Source organism: Durio zibethinus, chromosome 3, assembly GCF_047325235.1.
Source record: "Durio zibethinus cultivar Kanyao isolate XHJ-2024 chromosome 3, ASM4732523v1, whole genome shotgun sequence".
NCBI lineage: Eukaryota > Viridiplantae > Streptophyta > Magnoliopsida > Malvales > Malvaceae > Durio > Durio zibethinus.
In genome coordinates, this window is record NC_143164.1 from 33650948 (window position 1) to 33673004 (window position 22057).

At 32.2% G+C, this 22057-nt stretch overlaps 1 protein-coding gene across 3 annotated transcripts; it reads right to left on the minus strand.

Annotated features, from left to right (window-relative positions):
* Window positions 1-1722: 1722 nt before the first annotated feature.
* Window positions 1723-6244, minus strand: LOC111283786 (E3 ubiquitin-protein ligase SP1-like). 3 transcript variants are annotated; one of them, XM_022872401.2, is made up of 11 exons: window positions 5740-6244; window positions 5598-5650; window positions 4980-5104; window positions 4795-4890; window positions 4480-4617; window positions 4329-4394; window positions 3631-3743; window positions 3415-3525; window positions 3204-3247; window positions 3021-3120; window positions 1723-2047 (listed from the first exon to the last, which is right to left on the minus strand). In XM_022872401.2, the coding sequence occupies exons 1-11, from the start codon at window positions 5811-5813 to the stop codon at window positions 1945-1947; spliced, it is 1023 nt and encodes a 340-aa protein (XP_022728136.1). In that variant the 5' UTR covers window positions 5814-6244; the 3' UTR covers window positions 1723-1944. The 3 variants fall into 3 exon arrangements, with proteins under 3 accessions (XP_022728136.1, XP_022728138.1, XP_022728137.1); XM_022872403.2 differs by lacking the exon at window positions 4795-4890; XM_022872402.2 differs by lacking the exon at window positions 4329-4394.
* Between the last annotated feature and the right edge of the window lie 15813 nt (window positions 6245-22057).

A 22057-nucleotide genomic window follows, 5' to 3' on the forward strand; every position in this document is an offset into this window, starting at 1 on the left:
CAAAACGTTTGACAAAGTAAACAAATTTGAATTTTATTTATTTATATTTATTTATTAAGTTTAACGAATAATTATAAATAATATTTTAAAATAAATTATCTTTAATTATTTGATTTAATGATTAAAATAATTTTAAAGAAAACATTAAGATCGGAGTTCGAATTCTAACCTCTCCTCTTCTCTTAACGTGAGGTTTTACTTTCTGAAAAGTAATAATAATAAATTAATTAAACAAATAAAACATAAACATAATAAAATTTTTTCATATTGAATTGGGATATAATCCTGGAATATGTGAACAAAACCATTGATTGTTGACTTCAGGACGTGAATTCACACGTTGGTGATGCTCAAAGTTTCTTGTGGCTAATCAGAAACGTAATCCGCCCTTTCCCAAGCCAAACTAAAGTTTATAGCGCATAAGTAAAGTGGTGTGTAGCCTAAGTGAATACAACCGAGGGGAAGTTACCTAGATTCGAACGGAACTTTTGTGGAAACCTCCTTTCTATCCGAATCTGTGTTTCAGGTTCTTAACAGAAGTTCTCCTGTTGGATTCCAGGCAGCCTTTGCTTTTGTTATAATTTAGTTCTTAAATATTCGTTTCACAAATAACCCACAGAACCTGCATGTTTCTTGCGTTCTGTTAAAATATCAATTCTTCATACTATATATATAACATAATCACGTGTTGTCTCTTGACTAATATTTAATTAAGCCACTTCCATTAATAAACAAAATGCTTCAGAAGATTCCTCAGCATATAACCCTACATCAAAGATTCCTTTGCATCAATGATGTTTTTAAACAGATCATCACATTACGTATTAAATAAGTTTTCCACTAAAAAAAAAATAATCATTTGATTATAAAACCAGTAGCTCACCAATTTGGTACCTTATAGCCATTAATTCAGTTATACATTTATCATAAACATGAATTGAGCAATGTAAACAGACACGAACACATGTGCAATTGCATTTAAGCATATTATTCATTCATTTATATTATTTTTTAATTAAAAAAAATCGCAATATGAGAATATAAAATGAAATTAAAAATGATAAAATTTAGATTTCAAATTTACTAAATGTTATAAATGATTGTATAAATCTACTAAACTAAAATTTTATTTACATTATATTTAAGCATCCTTAACAACTCTTACCTACTGTCGACAAACACTGCAATTCTCAACTTTCAATGAACTTTTTTTCTTGTATTTTTTATTATTAAATAAACTTTCCCAAAAACCTAAAATCCATTTATCTATTCCCAAACCAAGTCCTCTTTTGCATAAAAAAATAAAATAAAATTTTTAGTACATTTCATGCAAATTTCTCGATTAAAATTTTATTTACACCCCATTTATTATTTTATATATCTCAAATTCAAAACTCAATTTCTTATTTTTACTAAATACATCTCATCCTTTTACTTTTTATTTTCAATTTCTACTTTTTTTCTCTTATTCTCTCCACTTTTTTAAATTAAATTTTTCAAAAATAAATATTCGAAAAACTTTGAAACTTTTTGAAAATGAATATTCAAAAAATTTTAAAGATTATCAAATACTCACTTTTGAGAAATCTAAAAAATTCTTAGATAGTCATTTTCAAAAAGACTTAAAACTTTTTAGATATTTATTTCTTACAAGCTCAATTTCACTTTTAATCACTAAAAACCTTAATTATATGCTTATAATCCCATTTACTTTATCATATATGCGAACTGAATTAAAATCTGTCATTAAATTACAACAATAAATCATTTATCATTTAAAATAACATTTAAAAAATAATCTAAATATTTACAGGATATCAAGCAAATTATGAATTTACAGAAAGACGTGGTTGGTAGTTAATACGATAGTATACCATCAAGATAGTACATCTCTGACCAAAAATAAATATCCTCGTTTCCCAGCTGGTACTCATAAGCAAAACTTCAATGGCGGAAGACTTTTACGACCTGCTCAATACGTCTCCGGCAAAGAGGACAGTTGGTTAAGTGCGAAGAGCATGTTGTACAACAGCACATATGACCACACCTGCATGTCATAAGCAATAGGTCCTTCATTACCAGTCTACAATTCCAAAGGATTACAACTTTAAACAGAACCAAGTTGTCATGTCTCTGTTTTGAGTTTAAAGTTGGATACGAAAAAACAAAACTTCATAAGCCAAATTTGATATCAACAATTTTGATCATCTCACATGCTAGAACAAAATGAAAGAAAGAATCTAGACAAACCTTATGTAAAGGTCAACATAAATATAATACCATCCAGGAACCTAACAATCACCAGTGGCGTAAGGCTTTGGCTTGCAAAAAATGAACAGGGAATTGAAGTGTTACTACATCTAAATATAGAAAATACTATATTTCATTGATGGCACAACGACATTCTAAGACACCTCTTAGTTGATTCCAGCAACAACCCATAAAAAGGGAGGGAAAAAGAAAAAGAAGGGTGCATATGATGGTCTTAGATCAACAGCATCTGCCCATTTTACATGATAAGCAACCATCCTTCATAAATAAAAACTTAGTATTTATGCAAAATATAGTTGTCCTAGTAATATATTGCTTTCTACTGAATACACCTTTAAGAAAATCAAGAAAACCATCAAGTCCCCCCGGCACCAATAAAGTGCACAAGAAGTAAACATCCTATTTGCAAATCAAGATATGAAATAGAGGCAATAGAAATTCTTCTCTTATACAGAAAAAGTGACTGATTCAACATAACTTTATGTTTCAGATTGGATATTGACAGAATTAATTTGGTAGATAATAACTGTTTTATACAGGTGAATTTTCAAATGAGACTGAGAGCACTAAGCACAGTTATGGAAATAGATGCATAAACTAAAGTCATTTATAAAGCCTTTATTCTCACAGCAAGCAGTATCTTGTTGAATTTTAGTAATGAGACACAAACAAGCATAAAGGGCATAGCTAGAAAGGAACTTTAATTGCTTTATATGCATGAATTAAGAAAATGCAACTAGTGGACTTACTGAATGAAAACAGCATTGTACTCTTGCTCAAGGCATATTACACATAGATCTGGCATGTCTCTCTTGGCTTCTGATCCATTTTCAGCTTTCCAAGTTGGATCTACAGAAATTATTGTGAGACCCCAACATCTTACACAGACAAAACCATAATCTTAACCATCCTTTAGACAGCTAGTGAATTACCTTCATTATCTGGCCCTGATCTCTTAGCTGCAGCAGCAAGAACCCTGAATGAACAAAGTTTCACAATTCAGTTTGTTATTACAGAAAATAACAAAAGCGGATACGTGCCTCTTAAAAAGGGGAATACTATTAAATATTAATTGTTCTCTATACCGGTCAATTCATATTCCAGTGTTTCTCAACAAGTACTACAAACACTCATCAACAATACCTTCGCTGCAATTCCCTCCGCCGCCTTCTCTCCTGAACATAATGAATTGCATGCTTGGTGATTAGAAAGACACCAAAGATGGTCAGTCCAAATGATGTGTACTTGTACCACCTAATAAATAGACCTGCGGTTATTTTCTTCATTTTTTGAAATAATCATTGAAACTTATCGATGTGGCAAAACAAAAAAGCAGTCTGGGTCTGAAATATTTACAACCTTGCCCACTTCCCAAGGTTGGAAATGAGTTGATCAATAGATTTGGGAGACACATAAAAAGGCCCTTTATGGGGCTTCTGAATCCGAATTGTTCCAATGTCATCCTTAACAGCCTACCACATATAGGAGAGACAAAATGAGAAATGGTAAATAAATCAACTATATAACCCAAACATAAATGATGAACGCAAAAATTGCAGCTTAACACTTCTAGGCAGAGCCAAAACTGTGGCCTTGACTACATTACTGGGGCTAAAGATCAATCTCAAGTACTAGCTCTCGGCATGTTTCATATCCATTGAAACTATGACCAAACTGCTTCAACACCAAGCTTTTAATGTTTTAAGATAAGACTTTAGGCATCCAAACACATTGAAACATAGCCTTCTACTCATTTAGGACCATATATGCATCGGGATGGACTACTTTAAAATGAAACTTACGTAACCCAAGTTCTTAGGGAACAACCTAGCAAAAAATTGATTTCCTACCATAATTTTATGCATAAGATACTTTAATACACATTATATCCAGGCATTTCAACTTAAAAGCGTGCATAGGGAAAAAGGCAGACTGCACCAAGTATATCAACTAGTAAGCATTGCCATTTCAAAGAACATTTACATTTTTTTTTATTTGAATCTGCATTGGTAATTATGCATCATTGAGCAAAAGGCAATCATTAATCCAAAACATACCTCACCCACAACGGTCAAGGAAGAACCAGTGGGAAGCACCCTCTCAATTCTCTTGACTCCAAGCAGCTAAAAGTAAAATTGACCATCAAATAAGCTTGACCCAATTGAAAGTGTTATCATAAAATGGACAATATAAAGACGAGAAAAATACCTTGAGACCTTGGAGATAGTCTAATGTTCCACGTACAATTGATCGACCTGACTCTTCAAACACTTCACTTCCAACAGTTAGTGCAAAACCTGCTGCACCACGAGCACCAACTACATATGCACGACCAGTCCCATCATCCTATAATTAATCAGTTAAAGATATTGTCAGCAAACCAGCTACGTTAACAACAGTAGCACAACATAATTCCTTCAACTGCGATTTCAAAAGACAACCACCTTAAGAACCCTGGAATCATAAGGAAACAATTTCAGCATACCACTCAAACTAAAAAGATTGTGAGAAATATGTTCTAACCAGGTACCATGGAACCTCTTTACTCATAGAAAGCATCAAAGCAGAATCTTGTATCCAAGAACCGGCATCATTGTGCTTTAGAAAATGCTGTTCAGCCTAAGGACATATGAACAGCAAGTAGAAAAAAGGGATAAATGAATCTACAATTAATGCTCTTCTAATTTTTTTTTTTTAAAAAAAGTTACCGTTTCCTCTACTATAACACCCCTTAATCCGCTGTGTTCACAACTGATTGGTGTCTCAGAACCAACTCTTCCAGAGATTGTAACAATTAACGGAAGCACTTTACTTTCAAGGTCGAGCAATTGAGCTGAAAGGTGAGAAAAAATATGGTAACATTAAGGCACATGTCCTAGCACATGCAAATGACGGCAACTAATCAAACCAGTATCCAATTAAGTGTGTCACCTAACATTAATTTTATGATGAACATTTTTAGAGTCATAACAAGTGAAAATGCCTATGAAACTCACACCACCTATGAAATATACATGTCCGATACCCATTTTTCACGAGTTAATGTTTAAGGTGGTCGGGACCATTTTTTTCCAATGTTATCAGAATTTGTTAACATGAAAGGGAATCTTATCCCCAATATTAATTGGGAACAAACTTGCTAGCAAAATAAAGACCAAGGACAGTGAGCTTATAGCTACACTCACATGTACCTAGAATGTTCCAGGGTAACTAATCAGCACCTTTCTCACATTTCATTCTAAAAGTTGTAAAATAGATATCAATGTCCATAAATTATAAAGAATTCCAATATTACATAAAGGAGGAGGGAAATTGGAGCTACATACCCAATTCCTTAAGCTGATTGACTCGAGTAACTGTCTTGAGAAGCTCTGCATCCCTGTTCCACCATTTAAGTAAGGAATTTGGTCATCACTTGATAAATGATGATGAAATTAGCGTTATTGATATAGCTGATGGAAAGCAAACCTGCCACTGCTCTTTCCAAGAAGATAGAGAGCGGTTGCACTCAAGCAGCAAGTGAGGCCGCCCCATGGAATCATCTCAAAGGAAACTCAAAACGAAACCCTAATTCCTGAATACTTTCCCATGAACTGGCACCAGATTTTAAGGGGGTTAAGAAAAGAAAGTCAATTTGATTCCGGAAACCACAATTCAAACAAAATCCTGTAAAACTAAAAAAGACTTAAAAAAAAAAAAAAGAAAGGAAATCTGAAGGATGGCTGAAGAGTAGGGAAAAGAAAGGTTAAAGGCGCAAGGAATTAGATGCGAGAAGTGAAGGGGAGGGCCAAGGAATGGAAGGGAACGGAAGGGAACGGAAGGAATTTATCCAATGTCCGCAAGATTCAATCCGGGAAAAAAAAAAATAATAAAAGAGAGAGAAATAGAAACAATCAACTTTTTTTTTTTTTTTTGTGTGTGTGTGCCTGCCCGAGGCTGAGGCTGGCGCAGGTTGTCATAACCCAATCTGAATATCTCCAAAAAGTACACCCAAGTAAAATAAATAATTGAATATTTTTATTGGCTACAAAAACAATAATTAAATATTTATATAATATAATATAAAAAATTATTACCTTTAAATATAAAAAAGAAAAAAATTAAAATAATTTCATGTACACTTTTTTAGAACGAAGAAAAAGTAGGGAGAAGTGGGTTAAAAAATATGAACTCTAATTTTTAAAAAAAAATAAATTACCAATGTAACTTTATCATTACATATTTTGTGTATTATTACTTTTAATTATGTGTTATTATTTTTTTATATGTTATTACTTATAAATTACTATTTTTTTTGTGTTATCACCTTTTGTTATATATTACAATTTTTTATGTGTTATCACTTTTCTTGTTAATATTATCATTTCTGTTATATGTCATTACTTTTTCTTATGTGTTATAATTTTTTTTTTTATGTTTTCTATGAATTATATTAAAAAAAAGAAACTTAAAAATATTTTTTTAGTTATGTACTTTATTGAATAGTTTATTGGCAAAAAAATAATAATTGAATATTTATATATTTATAAAAAAAAATTATCATCTTTCAATATAATTTTTTAGAATGAAGAAAAAGTAGGGAGAAGTGGATTAAAAAATATGAACTAATTTTTTTCAAAAAAAAAATTACTATTATAACTTTATCACTACATATTTTATGTATTATTTTTTTTGTTGTGTATTATTACTTTTTATTATGTATTTTTTTTAGTTATATGTTATCACTTATAATTTTTTTTTTTTTGTTTTGGTGTTATCACCTTTTGTTATATATTACTATTTTTTATATGATATTACTTTTCTTGTTATATATTACCATTTTTGTTATATCTCATTATTTTTTCTTATGTGTTATAACTTTTTTGTTACGTGTTCTCTATGAATTACTCTTGATATTTATATGTTACTGCTTTTTGTTATGTATTACTATTTTTCATTTGCCTTATTATTTTTTTTATGAGTTACTGTTTTTTATTATGAATTACTATTTTTTTAATATATTATTATTTTTGTTATAATTTTTATTTTTATTATTTTTATGTGTAATCATTTTGATTAAGCATTACTACTTGTTTTTGTGAATCGCATTTTTTTTCTTACGTGTTACTAATTTTTATGTATTAATGTTTTGTTATGAATTACAAATTTTTTCTTATGTGCTATTACTTTTTGTTTCGTGTTAATAAATTTTTTATGAACTATCATTTTTTTTCTTATGTGACTATGATATTTAGATCATAAAGGTTTCCTAGCCCTTGTAGACATCGGTTTTGTTCGATATATAATAGTAATGATTTTAATAATAATAATAAAATTGGTTTAATTAAAATTAAAAATTAATTATAAAAAAAGAAAAAAAATAGAACATAACAGAAAAAGGAAAAAAATTGAGGATGGCAATGGTGTCTTCCCCGACACCACTGCCATCAGACCTTACACCCTACCCTTCTGATCACTATACCTTACTTTTCACCCCTCTAATTACTCATGGCACCACTACCATCAGACCTTACATCCTACAATTCTAATCACTATACCCTACCTTTCACCCCTCTAATTACTCATCCCGTTGACAAACTGTCAAATAAGACAGAAACGAATAATAGGGCATGAGGCTCGTGCTTACATCTCATGCTGAGCCTTGTGCCCTTCCCTTAAACACACGCACTATCGAAGCTCTATAAATAGAGCTCTTAGTCAAACCAAAAAAAAAAAAAACAAATAGGGGAGCAGGGTGATGCTGCGAAAAAAAATATTGTCAAAAAAAAAAAAAAACAATCCTCCCGTAGGGAGAAACCTCAGCGCCGAAGCTTTCTGCAAGAATAAAAAATCAGATTAGCCTTCGTTTTACAAAAAAAAAAAAGAAGAAACAGAAAATTCAGAAAAGTTTAAACCCCGATCTACGTCGATTGGGGCTTGTTCTCCTTAAAAGAAGGTCGAATCTGTGAACCGAGGGAAACATTTTGGTGTTTTTTGAGAATTTTCCAACCACCGATGACGACGACTAGAGCTCGCTTCCGGTAGGACTACGACGGTCATCATGACGGAAGGCCACCGACCCAAGGTTGGCTGAAACAAAAAAAGGAGAGAAAAAAAGTGTTTTTTTCTAAGGAACGAAGGAAATGAATGAAATTTTTTTTTTTTAACTTTTATATAAGCTACCAATAGCCAAAATGACGTCGTTTCAATAAACGTCCAAAACGACGTCATTTTAAGCACCCAGGATCTGCGCGTCAACCCGTGACCCGACCCCGGGTCTGCGCAACCGACTTGCGACCCACTTCTCCACCAACCTCTGACGGTCTGATTGAACCGAAATCGAACCGCTAAACCAACTAGATCACACCTAGATCGAGTTGAATCGTACCCAAACCGTCGACCTAAACCGCCATTGACCGGACAGTTGACCGGTCCGGTTCAAGTAAAAAAATTTTTTTTTTAAATTTTCTAATTTTTTTGTATATTATTTATTTTTGATATTTTAAGTTTTTTCTTCTTTTTTTATATTTATGCATGATAAGTTTTAAATTTGTTAGAATAAGTTTTTTTTTAATTGTTTTAATAATAATAAAATGAAAATAAAGTAAAGTAATAATTAAAAATATATATTAAAAATGCTTAAATAATAATAATAATAATAGATTTTTTTTCTTGCCTAGATGTTGGAGGGAATAAAACATATTCCTAAAAAATAATTTTGCCTAGATGTTGAAAAATTATTATTAATAAATTTTCAAAAAAATGAAAGATATAAGAAATTTTTGATTAATTTTCAAAAATTATAAAAATTAAACTTGCTCCGAAGTCCACCTAGATGTTAGAGATTTTTAAAGATGTTCGCATTTTAATTAAACCCCAAACTTAAACCCTAAACCTTTACCCTAAATCTATTTCAAAACCTTAAGGATACGTGTAAAAGTCTCACATGAAATGGTTGGTTCCCGAATGCTGCCTAAATGATGGGGTATTTAGGAAACTCCATTTCATTAAGTGTTTCACACGAGTTCTTAATTCACATTAATAATGAAATTAATAAATAAAAAGTATAATAGTAAATTGGGATCTTAAATATAAACAGTCGCACCTAAGCTTTGCCTAGATGTTGGAGAGTCGGAGTGGTCTCATTATACTTAAGAATCCAATTTTTAAATTGCATTTCATTTTATATGACATCCATTAGCATATATACGTTAGCATGTTATCATCGATAATTATCGGTATTATTCTCTCTTTAATTTACTGTTTGATAATAAAATATTTTATAATAAAAAAAAGAATAACGCATTTTAAAAAAAAAGTTATGATACTACAAAATAAAATAAAATAACATTCTGAAAGAAATAATTCTTAGTACTCTGCCTAGATGTTGGAGAGTCACTAACAATTATTTTCTATAAAGATTGTTATTTCATTTTAAGGATTGTTGTATTAAATCTTAAGCGAAAAGAGTTATTTTAAATTTTGCTTAGATGTTGGAGAATTTTAAGATAATTCTTTAACTTAAAGATTTTCTCAATATTTCTAAATAAAAATTTTAGCAAAATTTTATTTTTGCAAATGAAGAGAATTATTGTTAAATTTCAAATTAAAACTAATTTTGTCCAACATCGAAAATAGCGCATAATTAAATGGTATCAATTTATGGGCGTTGTGGGGGTGCTAATCCTTCCCCACACATAATCGACTCCCGGACTCAACCTGATTTTTCGTAAATCGAAATTTATCTTTTTGATAAACTTTAAATCTATTTTTATAGTTTTATTAAAAAGATAAACTTTTGGGTGACCAATCACACCCTAACAAAGATTGGTGACGACTCCCCCATTTACCTTGATTTTAAAATTCTTTTACGTCTGGTGGTCTCAAAACTGGTACGATAGATTGGCGACTTCGCTGAGGACTATATATTTGAGAGTCAAGCCAAAACTTTTAATTACACGCTATTAAGAATCGTTGGTTTTAATTGGTTTTATTTGACATTTCATTTAATCTCCTTTATTTTGATTTTTCAAAAAAATATGCATTAATGAATAAGATAATTTGTATGTTAGTTGTTATTTTATTTTAATTTTGTGTTTATGGTATTTTGATTAATACATTATTTTGCACACACTTTGCATATTCATGCATGAGCTTTAGACCCGGGCTCTATCCCTTTTAGGAGGAAGTGAAGTAGCTACGCTCTCGTGAGGTGATAACCTCCGCATTTGCTAATGAAACACTTTCACTTAGATTAAATTCGTTTCGTTAGTAGCTTGTAATGGGTGAGGATCGGGGAGCCTTACTAGTCTGTAATGGACGATGATGTGAGGAATAGTATGGAAACATTTAGACACGTAAATCTTAACCCGGCATATAGTGAACCGTAAGGTCCAACTTCAGAATAGAGCCATGCTATCCCTTTTACGAGAAAATTACCTAAATTATGACACTATGTATATTTTGTTATGACGCATGTTATACTTGTTCATTCATTTACTCATTTTTATTTATTTGTTTTATTTACATTATTGATTTATTTAATTCTTTTGTTATCTTCAATTTTGTTGCATGCATCATATAGGTATCATATTTCTAGAGGGTATTGTTTTGGATCAATCTTCAGTAAGAAAAACTTTCAGAAAACCTAAAGGATGTCATTCGTATGTAAGAGCTACTTAGAGGTCAAGAGCCATTCAAAAAGTACTTAGGGGAAAGAAAGAGATTGCTTAGTAGATGATCACATATCGATGCTACCACAATCAGTGCATATGGATCTCATTCAGAATAATATATCAAAATTGAAAGCTATTTGGAAGCAATGGAGAACAGAGAAAAAAAATCTTTTTTCAAGAAATACGAAGATGTGGCATTACTTATGTTAGTGAAGGTTGATGAATAACTGATGAGAGCCGTAATACAATTCTGGGATCCATCTTATCAATGCTTTGTATTCAACCAATAAGACTTGGCCCCCACGATCGAAGAATATTTTTCTTTACTTCGGATAGAGTCTACCAATCAAGATAAGATATATTAGAAAGAACATAAGACTATCGGATATAGAAAGAAGTTAGCCAAGATCATACAAGTAGAGGTTAAAGAGATAGACAAGCACAAAAAGGATAAGAATGGGGTTAAGATCATTTCATCGGTTTTTTTGCTCGAGTACATAAAGAAGTATATTGAAACTTATCAGAGATTGGATGTGTTTGCTTTGGCTGTGTATGGATTGATGATATATTTCTAAGGTGTTAGGACATATAAAAGCATCAGTGATTGACTTTTTTGAGCAATTAGATAAAAGAATAAATCTTTACCAACTATTTCGGCAGACACTATTAGATCACTTAATTTTTATCAAAAAAAAGGTGAAGGATAATTTATAGGGTGTGTTTAATTACTTTTTGTCTGGCTCAAAAACCATTTTTGGGGAAAAAAAAGACATCATTTCAGCCATTTTTCGTTCATTTCAGTCCTATCAATGAGTTTATAGCTAAAGAATGGAGAAAAGATTAGACAAAAGGTCAGTGGTTGGCATTCTTTTTGAAGCTCACTAGCGAGGATGTAAGATGAAGGGCACCATGGATGTTTTCGATGGCCATCTTATATAGTTATGAAGATGAGTCATGAGTACCTTTGTTAGGAATATGAAAGACAGTGAGTTACGCGTCCCTTATGGTTGAAAGATAATATGACTCACGATAGTTCATCCGTATGACTCATAGGCTCGGTTCACTCGAATTTGATTATGAAACACCTGGTTATGTGAAAAGGGTTCGTGAAATCATCAAAGCATGAAAACAAGTCAACCGAATGAGCCCAGCTAGATTTGCAGATAATGTTGCGAAAGGTTACCTTACGTGAAGGATGAAAAAGGTTAACGAAATTAAGCCTCTACCAATCGATGTTTCAGAAAGGTTACCAACTCCTATTTCAGTATTGGTATTGTCGACTTTTGAGATCTCCCAATGAGAGTTTGAGATTGAAAAGAAAAAGTTAAAGAAAAAAGAGATGGCTATGATAGATTAGGTTAACTAATTGAGATATGATTTAATAATGAAAGATAATGCAGTATAAAGTTGACCAAGGAACAAAAGATATTGAAAGAAGATTTGTAAAATCTACATCAAAAAAATAAGAAATTAAGGTTGGACAGTAGACCTTTAAAGGAATCTAAAAAGGATATGAAAGAATTAAAAGATATGATGGAGTATTGGAAGAGTAGAGCTCGAGAGAACAAAGAAATGACATTTGCACTCACCAAAAAACAACATGAATGGAAAAAAAAACTTTCAGAAGCTTTTAAAAAGGTAGCATGACATCAAAGAGAAAGTGAGAAGCTAAAAGTTGAACTAATGAGGGAATAAAAACAGGAACTCTGATTTGCAAAGTGAAAAAAAAGCCTTAGAGTATGAATTAATGAGCTTGGAGCTTCAATTCACACGCAATCAGAGTCACATAGATAAGATTTTGAATGAATGGTAAAAGAGAAAGGATTATTGAGCCCATACTTGTAACATAAAAGTGGATGCTCGAGAGATGTGAAAAGCAGAAAGTTTAAGGAGACAACAATACATCAAACATTTGATTGCTCAAATCTACAAGGCTATTCGAAAAGCAAGCAATATGGTTGAAAAGATGAAAGCACTAGAACGAGAGATTGTACCAATTCAAAGCCATGATCAGTGATTACTGAATTTTTTATGTGAAGTTAGGAAGCAATATGCTCAAATCAAATGTTTTTATGGTTTTAACGTAAGAATGATCAGATGATGTATAAAGGCCCTATGGTTAATGAAAGTTTCCTTTTGTTTCGATGATCTAAAATAATACCCACAATTTGTATATCATTTATTCCATACATGCATTTTAATAAAGACAAATAAGCAATGATATTATATCATGCATTCTAATTCATGGTTAATAAACTAAGGTTCAAGGATAGCAAAGTCGAAGAATTTAAGTTAGATAATCCCACATAGATATAATACTTATTTTCAAGCTCGAGTTATGCAAGAAGAGAACGCAATCAGATTTGAGAGAGTCAAAAAGGCATAAGAGAAAATAAAAGAAAGAGTGATAGAGATACAGTAAAGTATCGAAGCCTAGATGGCTAAATTAAGACAATTACTAACTAGTTCAGTGAAAGGTAAAGAAGTTGCTGGGGCATCAAGGACAGGAGAAAAAGTTAATACGAAAGAACCACTCTATCCTCTTGGATTCACTCCACCTTAAGCCCAAGCTCAAGCCCCTAGTGGCATGCACATACGCCCACTAAGTGTGCAGCCATATCCCTATGTCAATCATGCTACTGGGCAACAATCAATCCACTTAAATACTAATTATGGGCCTATCCTAGTTGATCCCACTATAGTACCAAACCTTGATGAACCAATTGAACAGGAAAAGTCCTGTGAAATGTTAGAGCGTATTATAAACTCAAAAATATGAAACAAATATGACCAACTTGAAGATAGGCTCAAACCGATTGAAGGTAATGACATTTATGAGGACGCCAATGAGCTGAGCCTAGTGCCTGACTTGGTTATCCCATCAAAATTTAAGACCCTAGATTTTGAGAAATATGATGGAACAAAGTGTCCTTCCATTCATATTATCATGTTTTATAGAAAGATGATGGGTCATACCCATAATGACAAACTCTTGATACACTATTTTCAAGATAGTTTGACTGATTCAACGGTAAAATGGTACATGCAATTAGATCGAAGTAAAATTCACTCATGAAAAGACTTGGCCAAAGTTTTTCTTGCTCAGTATAAACTTATCCTGGATACAGCCCCTGATAGGTTGTCACTATAAAATATGGAAAAGAAATCAACGAAAACCTTCAAGAAATATGTGTATCGGTGGAGAGATGCGACAACCTAAGTCCAACCATCATTGACTGAAAAAAAGATAACTGTGCTATTTGTCAATACATTGAAAGCTTTGTACTATGATAGAATGGTAAGAAATGCCACAAAAAACTTTTCCGACATGGTAATCTCAGGAGAAATGATAGAAAGCGCTATCAAAAGTGGTAAAATTAAAGGGCCCGAAAAGAAAACAACAAGTTCAAAAAAAAGAGCAGGAGACATATGTTGTTACTCATAGAAATCTCTCGCATCATCCTTCTGTCTCATATAATATAAGCCCTTTATACCCTCCTTACTACCCTATCGCTAACTAAATTTCTCAACAACCATATCATTACCGAGTACCCCGACAACCATCGCCCAGACCAAGCTTTAGCCCTCAGCCATCCAATTACACCTCCACACCTCCAACTAAACCATTTTCCTAACCAATCTATCCAAACAACAATCTATCCAAACAACAATCAAAGAACCCTACAAAATAATAATAATCGGGAAAGACCTCATTTTGATCCAATTTTTATGTCTTATATTGATTTGTACTCTCAGTTGGTGAGAGGTCATCTTATCACTCTTTCATACGTAAAATCATTAAAGTCACCTTACCCGAGTTGGTATGACCCTAACGCTAAGTACGATTATTATTATGGTGTTACAAGATATTCTACTAAAAATTGCACAGCACTTAAACATAAGGTGCAGGGTCTGATAAACGATGGCCTTTTAACTTTTGACACCAAATTCAAGCCAAGTGTTAGTAAAACCCTTTGTCAGATCACACCAGAGGGAAAATTAATATGGTGGATAAGGAAAAAGATATGAAAATCAAAAGATGTGTGAATGAAATAAAGACTTTTTTTGAATGGGTGTATGACTGTTTATGCGAGACGTGTATGATTCAACCATTGTTTTTGGATAATAATGAAAGTCATGAAGACTCCGACCATTCTCACAAGTACCATAAAAGGTCGGTGGGACATTCGATCTAAAGTTGTGAGGACTTTAAATGAATATTGTAAAGCTTGATGGATGAGGCCATCATTAAGTTTTATGATGAATGTGATGAAAATAGTGTGAATACAGTATGTGATGATCGTCCTAGCAAATCTTTTATACCTAAACCCCTCACTATCTACTATGATGAGAAACCAAAGCCTTTAACTAAGAAAACCATCTCCTATTCTAGGACACCATGACCATTTATGTCCCTAGTTCATTCCCTTATCAAACCGACAAAACAGTCCCATGGAGATACGATTATGATATAGTGATGCGAGGGCCTAATATGACCTCGAATAATTCAAGTACAAAAAATACTGCTAACATAGCATGAGTTGGAAGAATGACCCGAAGTGGTCGAATTTACACTCCTGAAATGTCAGAAAGGGCCAAGAAAGGGAAAAGTAAGATAGGAGAAGAAGACACAAGGAAAAACCAAGATTCTCAATCGGTGGTAAGCTTAGAAGTGTAAGTTAACAAATCGATGTCAGAAAAAAAGCTTGTGAGTTTCTAAAGATCATTAAATATAGTGAGTATAGTGTAGTTGACCATCTAAATAAACTGTCAGCTCATATTTCTTTACTGTCACTACTATTAAATTTTGAGTCGTATAGGAATGCTTTATTGAAAGTACTCAATCAAGCTTATGTCGAGCATAACATTTCTGTTGATAAGGTAGATCATATGATTAGGAATATTATAGCCTCAAATTTCATCATTTTCAATGATAATGAAATATCTCTGGAAGGACATGGTAGTGTTAAGGCTTTACATATTACTGTTAAGTGCAAGTCCTAAACTATGGGTAAAGTGCTGATTAATAATGGATCATCTATTAATGTTATACTTCTAATGACATTGTCAAAGCTTTCAGTGGATTCTTCTCATATGCAAAATAGCCATATGATTGTAAGAGCATTTAATGGGGCACGAAGAGAGATAATTGATGATATAAAAATCTTATTACAGATTGATCTTTATACTTTCAATATCATATTTCGAGTAATTGACATAACTCATGCATATAGTTATCTACTTGGAAGATCTTAGATTCATACGATCAGAGTTGTATCTTTATCTTTACATAAAAAGGTAAAATTTATCATGGAAGAAAAATAAGTCTGTATAGATGGTAAGAAAGATTTATTAATAACAAAAACCTTAACAACTCCCTACGTTGAGGTAACAGAAGAAGCGATTCAATGTTCTTTTAGAGCTTTTGAAGTAGCAAATGCTACTTACGTAAGAGAAAAGTCAAGGATACCGATCTCTCAATTGTCAAAAGCTACGAATATGGTGATCAAATAGACTGCTGACAAGGGTTGGTGAGCTAGGCAATGCTTAGAAAAAGTTTTACAAGGAATCGCAAGAGCACCATGCTCAATTAAAAATAAAAAAGATGGGGGTTAGGCTAGAAGCCTACGACTACTGATAAAAAAGATGGGGGTTAGGCTAGAAGCCTACGACTACTGATAAAAAGAATGTAATGTTGGAGAAGAAAGAAAAAAGAATGGCACGCCTCAAAGGTAAAATTTGATTGATGAGAAAATGGTGTTCCCTTATTTGTATGAAACCTTTCGTTCAACCGGACATATCTATCTCGGGTCAACATTGAACAAGAGGGACTAGTAATGAGATTAGAGGAAGCTTTCGCACGATTTCAAGTGGAAACAGATGAAAAAGTCATGCAAGATAAAGAGATCTTTTTTTTTTTTGTAGGAGACTTAAAGAATGGTGTATCGTTTTTGTTGTCCTTGAACCTTTTAACTTAAAAATTCCAATTGCTTTTGCCTAAGAGCATATGGAGGTTAAGTGTATGGGCTTATTTTCATTGTCTTAATAAAATGATGAATACAATGCATTTCACTTATACCATGTTCTCTGTTTTTCATTTTTCTTTCCTTTTTCATTACCATTCTCTTTGCCCTTGCCAAGATCAATATATATTTCTTTGTGATTATACCCATTTTCAAGTTTTCTAATAATGAACATTATGGATGACCAAGGTAATAACACTGGGTTTGATTTTAAAAATTTGACTCACATTAGCGAGCTTGATAATGATGTTGATTTAGAAGACTATGATTTACCTCATGATCTATTGAAATGGATGAAACAAAAAAAAATTATAGAACCCCACCAGGAATCAACTGACCTATTAAATTTGAGAGATAATGACAATAAGAAAGAAGTTAGGATCGATACTTCACTATCACCGATTGAGAAACAAAAGTTAGTGAATCTGCTGCGAGAGCACATGGATGTATATGCATGGTCTTACCAGGATATGCCAGGACTTAGCATAGAGATGGTTGAGCATAGGTTACCTTTAAGACTAGATGCTGACCAGTACAGTAGAAGTTAAGACGCATGAAGCCAAAAATATTACTAAAGATAAAAGAAGAAGTAAAAAAATAATTTGATGCTGGTTTCTTAGAAGTAGCTAAGTACCCTGAATGGGTAGCCAATATAGTCCTAGTTCCCAAAAAAGATAGAAAAGTTAGAATGTGTGTGGACTATCAAGATTTAAATAGGACTAGCCCAAAGGATAATTTTTCATTGCAACATATTGATAACCTTGTGAATAACACTGCTAAGCACTCAACTTTTTCATTCATGGATGGGTTCTCTGGCTACAATCAGATCAAAATGGCTCATGAAGATATAGAGAAAACTATATTTGTGACAATGTGGGACACGTTTTGCTATAAAATTATGCCTTTTGGGTTAAAAAATACCGGTGCCATATATCAAAAGGCGATGGTCACTTTCTTTCATGATATTATGCATAAGGAGATAGAGGTATATGTTGATGATATGATAACTAAGTCTTAGGAAGGGGAAGATCATGTTGTTAATCTCAGACAGTTTTTTGAAATATTACAGAGATACCAGCTCAAGCTGAATCCAACCAAATGCATTTTTGGTGTTAAATCTGAAAAATTATTAGGGTTTATAGTCAGTGAAAGAGGTATAGAAGTATATCCTGATAAAATTCAAGCCATTCAAAAATTATCAGCACCACGCACGTAAAGGGAGGTGAGAGGTTTTTTGGGACGATTGAATTATATTTCTCGCTTCATATCCCAGCTTACCTCAAAATGTGATCCAATCTTCAGGTTGCTTCGTAAAAATAATCTTGGTGAATGGGATGAAGAATGCCAAAATGCATTTGAAAAGATTAAAGAGTATTTGATAAGCCCACCAGTGTTGGTTCCACCAGTTGTAGGAAGATCGTTGATTTTATATCTAACGATTCAAGAAAAATCGATGGAATGTGTATTGGGACAAAGAGATAAAACTGATAAAAAAAGCATACTATATACTATTTGAGTAAAAAATTTACAGAGTATGAGGCCAAGTACCCTCACATAAAAAAAAATATGTTGTGCCATAGTTTGGACTACTCGTAAACTCAGGCAATACATGCTCTACCATACGACGTGGCTAATATCAAAATTGGATCCCCTCAAGTACATTTTTGAAAAATCATCTTTATTAGACAGGCTAACGAGATGACAGGTCATGCTCTTAGAATATGATATTGTGTATGTGACACAAAAATCCATAAAAGAGAGTGCTGTCACACCCCGAGATCAAGATGTAACACGACCATATTACCTTAAAGAATATCTCAAAGTAATACGAGGCTTTTTTTCTTAAACATTTTAAAATTCTTTAATAAAACAATCTACCAAGTAAAATTCATATCTTTAATCCAACTGATAATACATCTTTATATATCCAAATACAAACCATATAAAATACAAAACTATCTCTTAAGATCTCATTGGCCAACATAGCCTCCGACGACTAAGTAATCTTTCCCATTTCATCTTCTAGCTTTACACAAGGCTAACCAAACTTATCACTTAGTCATCTGTAAAGAAAAAGTAAAAAGAGAATGAGCAAACCACAGCTCATTAAGTATAGGTTCACACACCTTATCAGATCAAGCATCGTTTTCTTACACATCATATAGATCATTCAAAACATTCATCAAATCATAATATCAAAACATTTCAAGATCATCGTTTTGTTAAATATTTCAAAAATTCATAAATCAATGTCAAAATATATCACTTCATAAATCATTGCAAAACATACTATCATTCAAATATCATAATCAAACCAAATCATGGATCAATCATTAAAAATCATCGTAAAACATCATCATCATAAATCATCATTATCATTGGTTTATCATTAGCTACGATTACTGCTATAACATGTGACATTGGCCATATCGATAATTTCATTCTCATGATCATTGCTAACTATTATAACCCGTTAGCCAAGGCTTACGCTAACTACTATTACCCGTTAGCAGGGTCGTATGATCATGTCTTTGCTAACTACTATTACCCGTTAGTCAGGATCGTAGAACTAGTTTTGGTGTCGACGATCCCACTTTTCAGGGATGTAAAAACGTAGCCATCACAAAATCATTATTTAATCATAAATCATTTTCTCATTTTATTCATAAGCATGATCCATCATTTATATAGAGAAACACAAAATAATCATTTGCTTGATCATATTTTCATACATAAAAAATAAAGAAATAAAACATTCTTTCATTTAGAAACATATATATATACATAGATTCGAAAACAAACAAAGTGTGTGAGATTCTACTTACCTCCATTCGATTTCACCACTTATTTTTCCCTCAAAATAATTAATGGCCTATCCAAGATCATTTCAACAGATCAGAATTTAATCAACCTTTTTTGAGACCATTTATACAAAAATCAATTAAGTTACACAAAGGGTTAACTTAATTAATTAATACTGGCAGCCTAACCTCTTTTCATTAAAACAGTCATATCTCAATATATCCAAATCGGAATTATGATCTCTTTAATGCGTTAGAAACTATACTTGATAAGCTTTCTAACCATATATGACAAACCTCGTAATTCCTTGTAGATTAATTATAACAATTTGAAATCCACGTCATATACTGCTGCTAAATAGCCTGTATACCTTCTAATGAAAATTATATATTTATTCACAGAAAACTCCAAATTCAATTTTGCTTGTTTCATTGGAAAGTAGACTCAATAAGCTTTCCAAACATATATGGCTTAATCTGTAAATCCTTGTATACAAATTAAGAAGAATTTCGTAATTCAACCCTGATGCTGTTGTCTTACAGCCTGCATATCCTTAAGTTAAAATTAGACAACTCTTCATAAAAAAAACTCGGATTTGACTTTCGTTTGTTTCATTAGAAACTAGATTCAACATGCTTTCCAATGATATATAATAATCACAGCAATAATCTATCCATTAATGCAAAATTCTATTTTAATTCATTATTACAGATCACAACATCTCATCCAAAAATAAAATTTCTCCTTCAATCTTTAAAAACTCAAATCCTTACTTTCAGCCTTCAAACTCCATTCAATAATCATCAATAAATCTTAAGAACGTGAAATAAACAAAGCCTAATAATTTACCCAAATAGATCATCAAGATTAATGAAGGATTTCATGATTTTTCTTAGTTTTTCTCTCAAAATTTCAACTCCAAATAATAGCAATCAACTTGATATTTCTTTTCAAATAAAAAGAGGGCATGTACTCACCTTTAAGGGATTAACTTGATTGTAGCCTCTGATTGTGAATCTCCAACTTGATTTTTCATATTCTCTAACCCTAAGGAAGATGAGGAAGAATAATTTTATTTCCTTTCTATTTCACGATAGTTAGGTTTTCTTCCATCTAATACTTCAGCCATTTTTCTTTTACTAAATAATGTCTTAATAAACTGATGGGCTTTAGTATTAGTCTAGCCAATTATTATTTGGGCTAGGGTATTACAAGTGCAATTGTTGATTTTCTTACCAATCAAACTACATGAGATTATGAACCTATGAAGTTTGAGTTTTCAGATGAAGATTTGATGGCAATCTTGCAAGATGAAGATAAAGAGCCTGTAAGATAAGTATGAAAAATATTTTTTGATGGGGCATCCAATATAATGGGGCATAGTATTGGAGCAGTACTAATATCTCTAGAAGAGAATTACTACCCCTGTACCGTAAGGTTAGATTTCAACTGCACAAATAATGTTGCTGAATATGAAGCATGTGTCATGGGGTTACAGATGGCCATTGAAAAGAAAATTGAAACACTAAAAGTATATGGGGATTCAGCCTTGGTAATTTATCAACTAAAAGGTGAATGAGAGACCAGGGACTCGAAACTAGTGTTATATCAAAAGCACATAACTCGCTTGATGAAATATTTTAAAGAGATCTAATTTCAACATGTTCTCCGAGAAGAAAACCATATTGCTGACACCTTGGCTACTTTGGCAGCAATGTTAAAGTTAAATAATAGTACAAGAATTTAGCCCATTAGAGTACAAATAAAAATTTTACCAGCCCACTGTTCAAACGTGAAAGAAGAGGTAGATTGACAACCATGGTACTATGACATTGTACAATATATCAAGTGTCAAAACTACCCAGAGCAGATTTCAAAAAATGATAAGAGGATCATTCCAAGATTAACAGTAAGATTTATACTTGATGGAGAAATCCTATATAAAAAAAGTTGAGATCAGATTTTACTAAGGTGCTCGATGCTGTGAAATCAAGAATGATCTTGAAGAAGTACATGAAAAAATTTATGAAACACATGCTAATGGGCATATGATGGTCAAACAGATCATGAAAACTGGTTATTACTGGTCTACAATGAAAAATGATTACATCAGTTATGCTAGAAAGTATCACAAATATCAAATTTATGTAGATAAAATTCATTTCCTTCTAATCTCACTACACGTCTTGGCACCACCATGGCCTTTCTCCATGTGGGAAATGGATGTGATCGGACCCATAACCCTAAAAGCTTTAAATGGGTATCGATTTATCTTTGTGGTAATCAATTATTTTATAAAATGGGTGG

What these genes read in the sequence shown, in the direction of transcription:
- LOC111283786 (XM_022872401.2), bottom strand. Translation starts at nt 5,813, where the DNA reads ATGATTCCATGGGGCGGCCTCACTTGCTGCTTGAGTGCAACCGCTCTC. An exon ending in CCTTGACCGTTGTGGGTGAG is followed by an intron (nt 3,744 to 4,328) that starts GTATGTTTTGGA and finishes TATATGTGGTAG; the next exon opens with GCTGTTAAGGATGACATTGG. An exon ending in CGGAGGGAATTGCAGCGAAG is followed by an intron (nt 3,248 to 3,414) that starts GTATTGTTGATG and finishes TTGTTCATTCAG; the next exon opens with GGTTCTTGCTGCTGCAGCTA.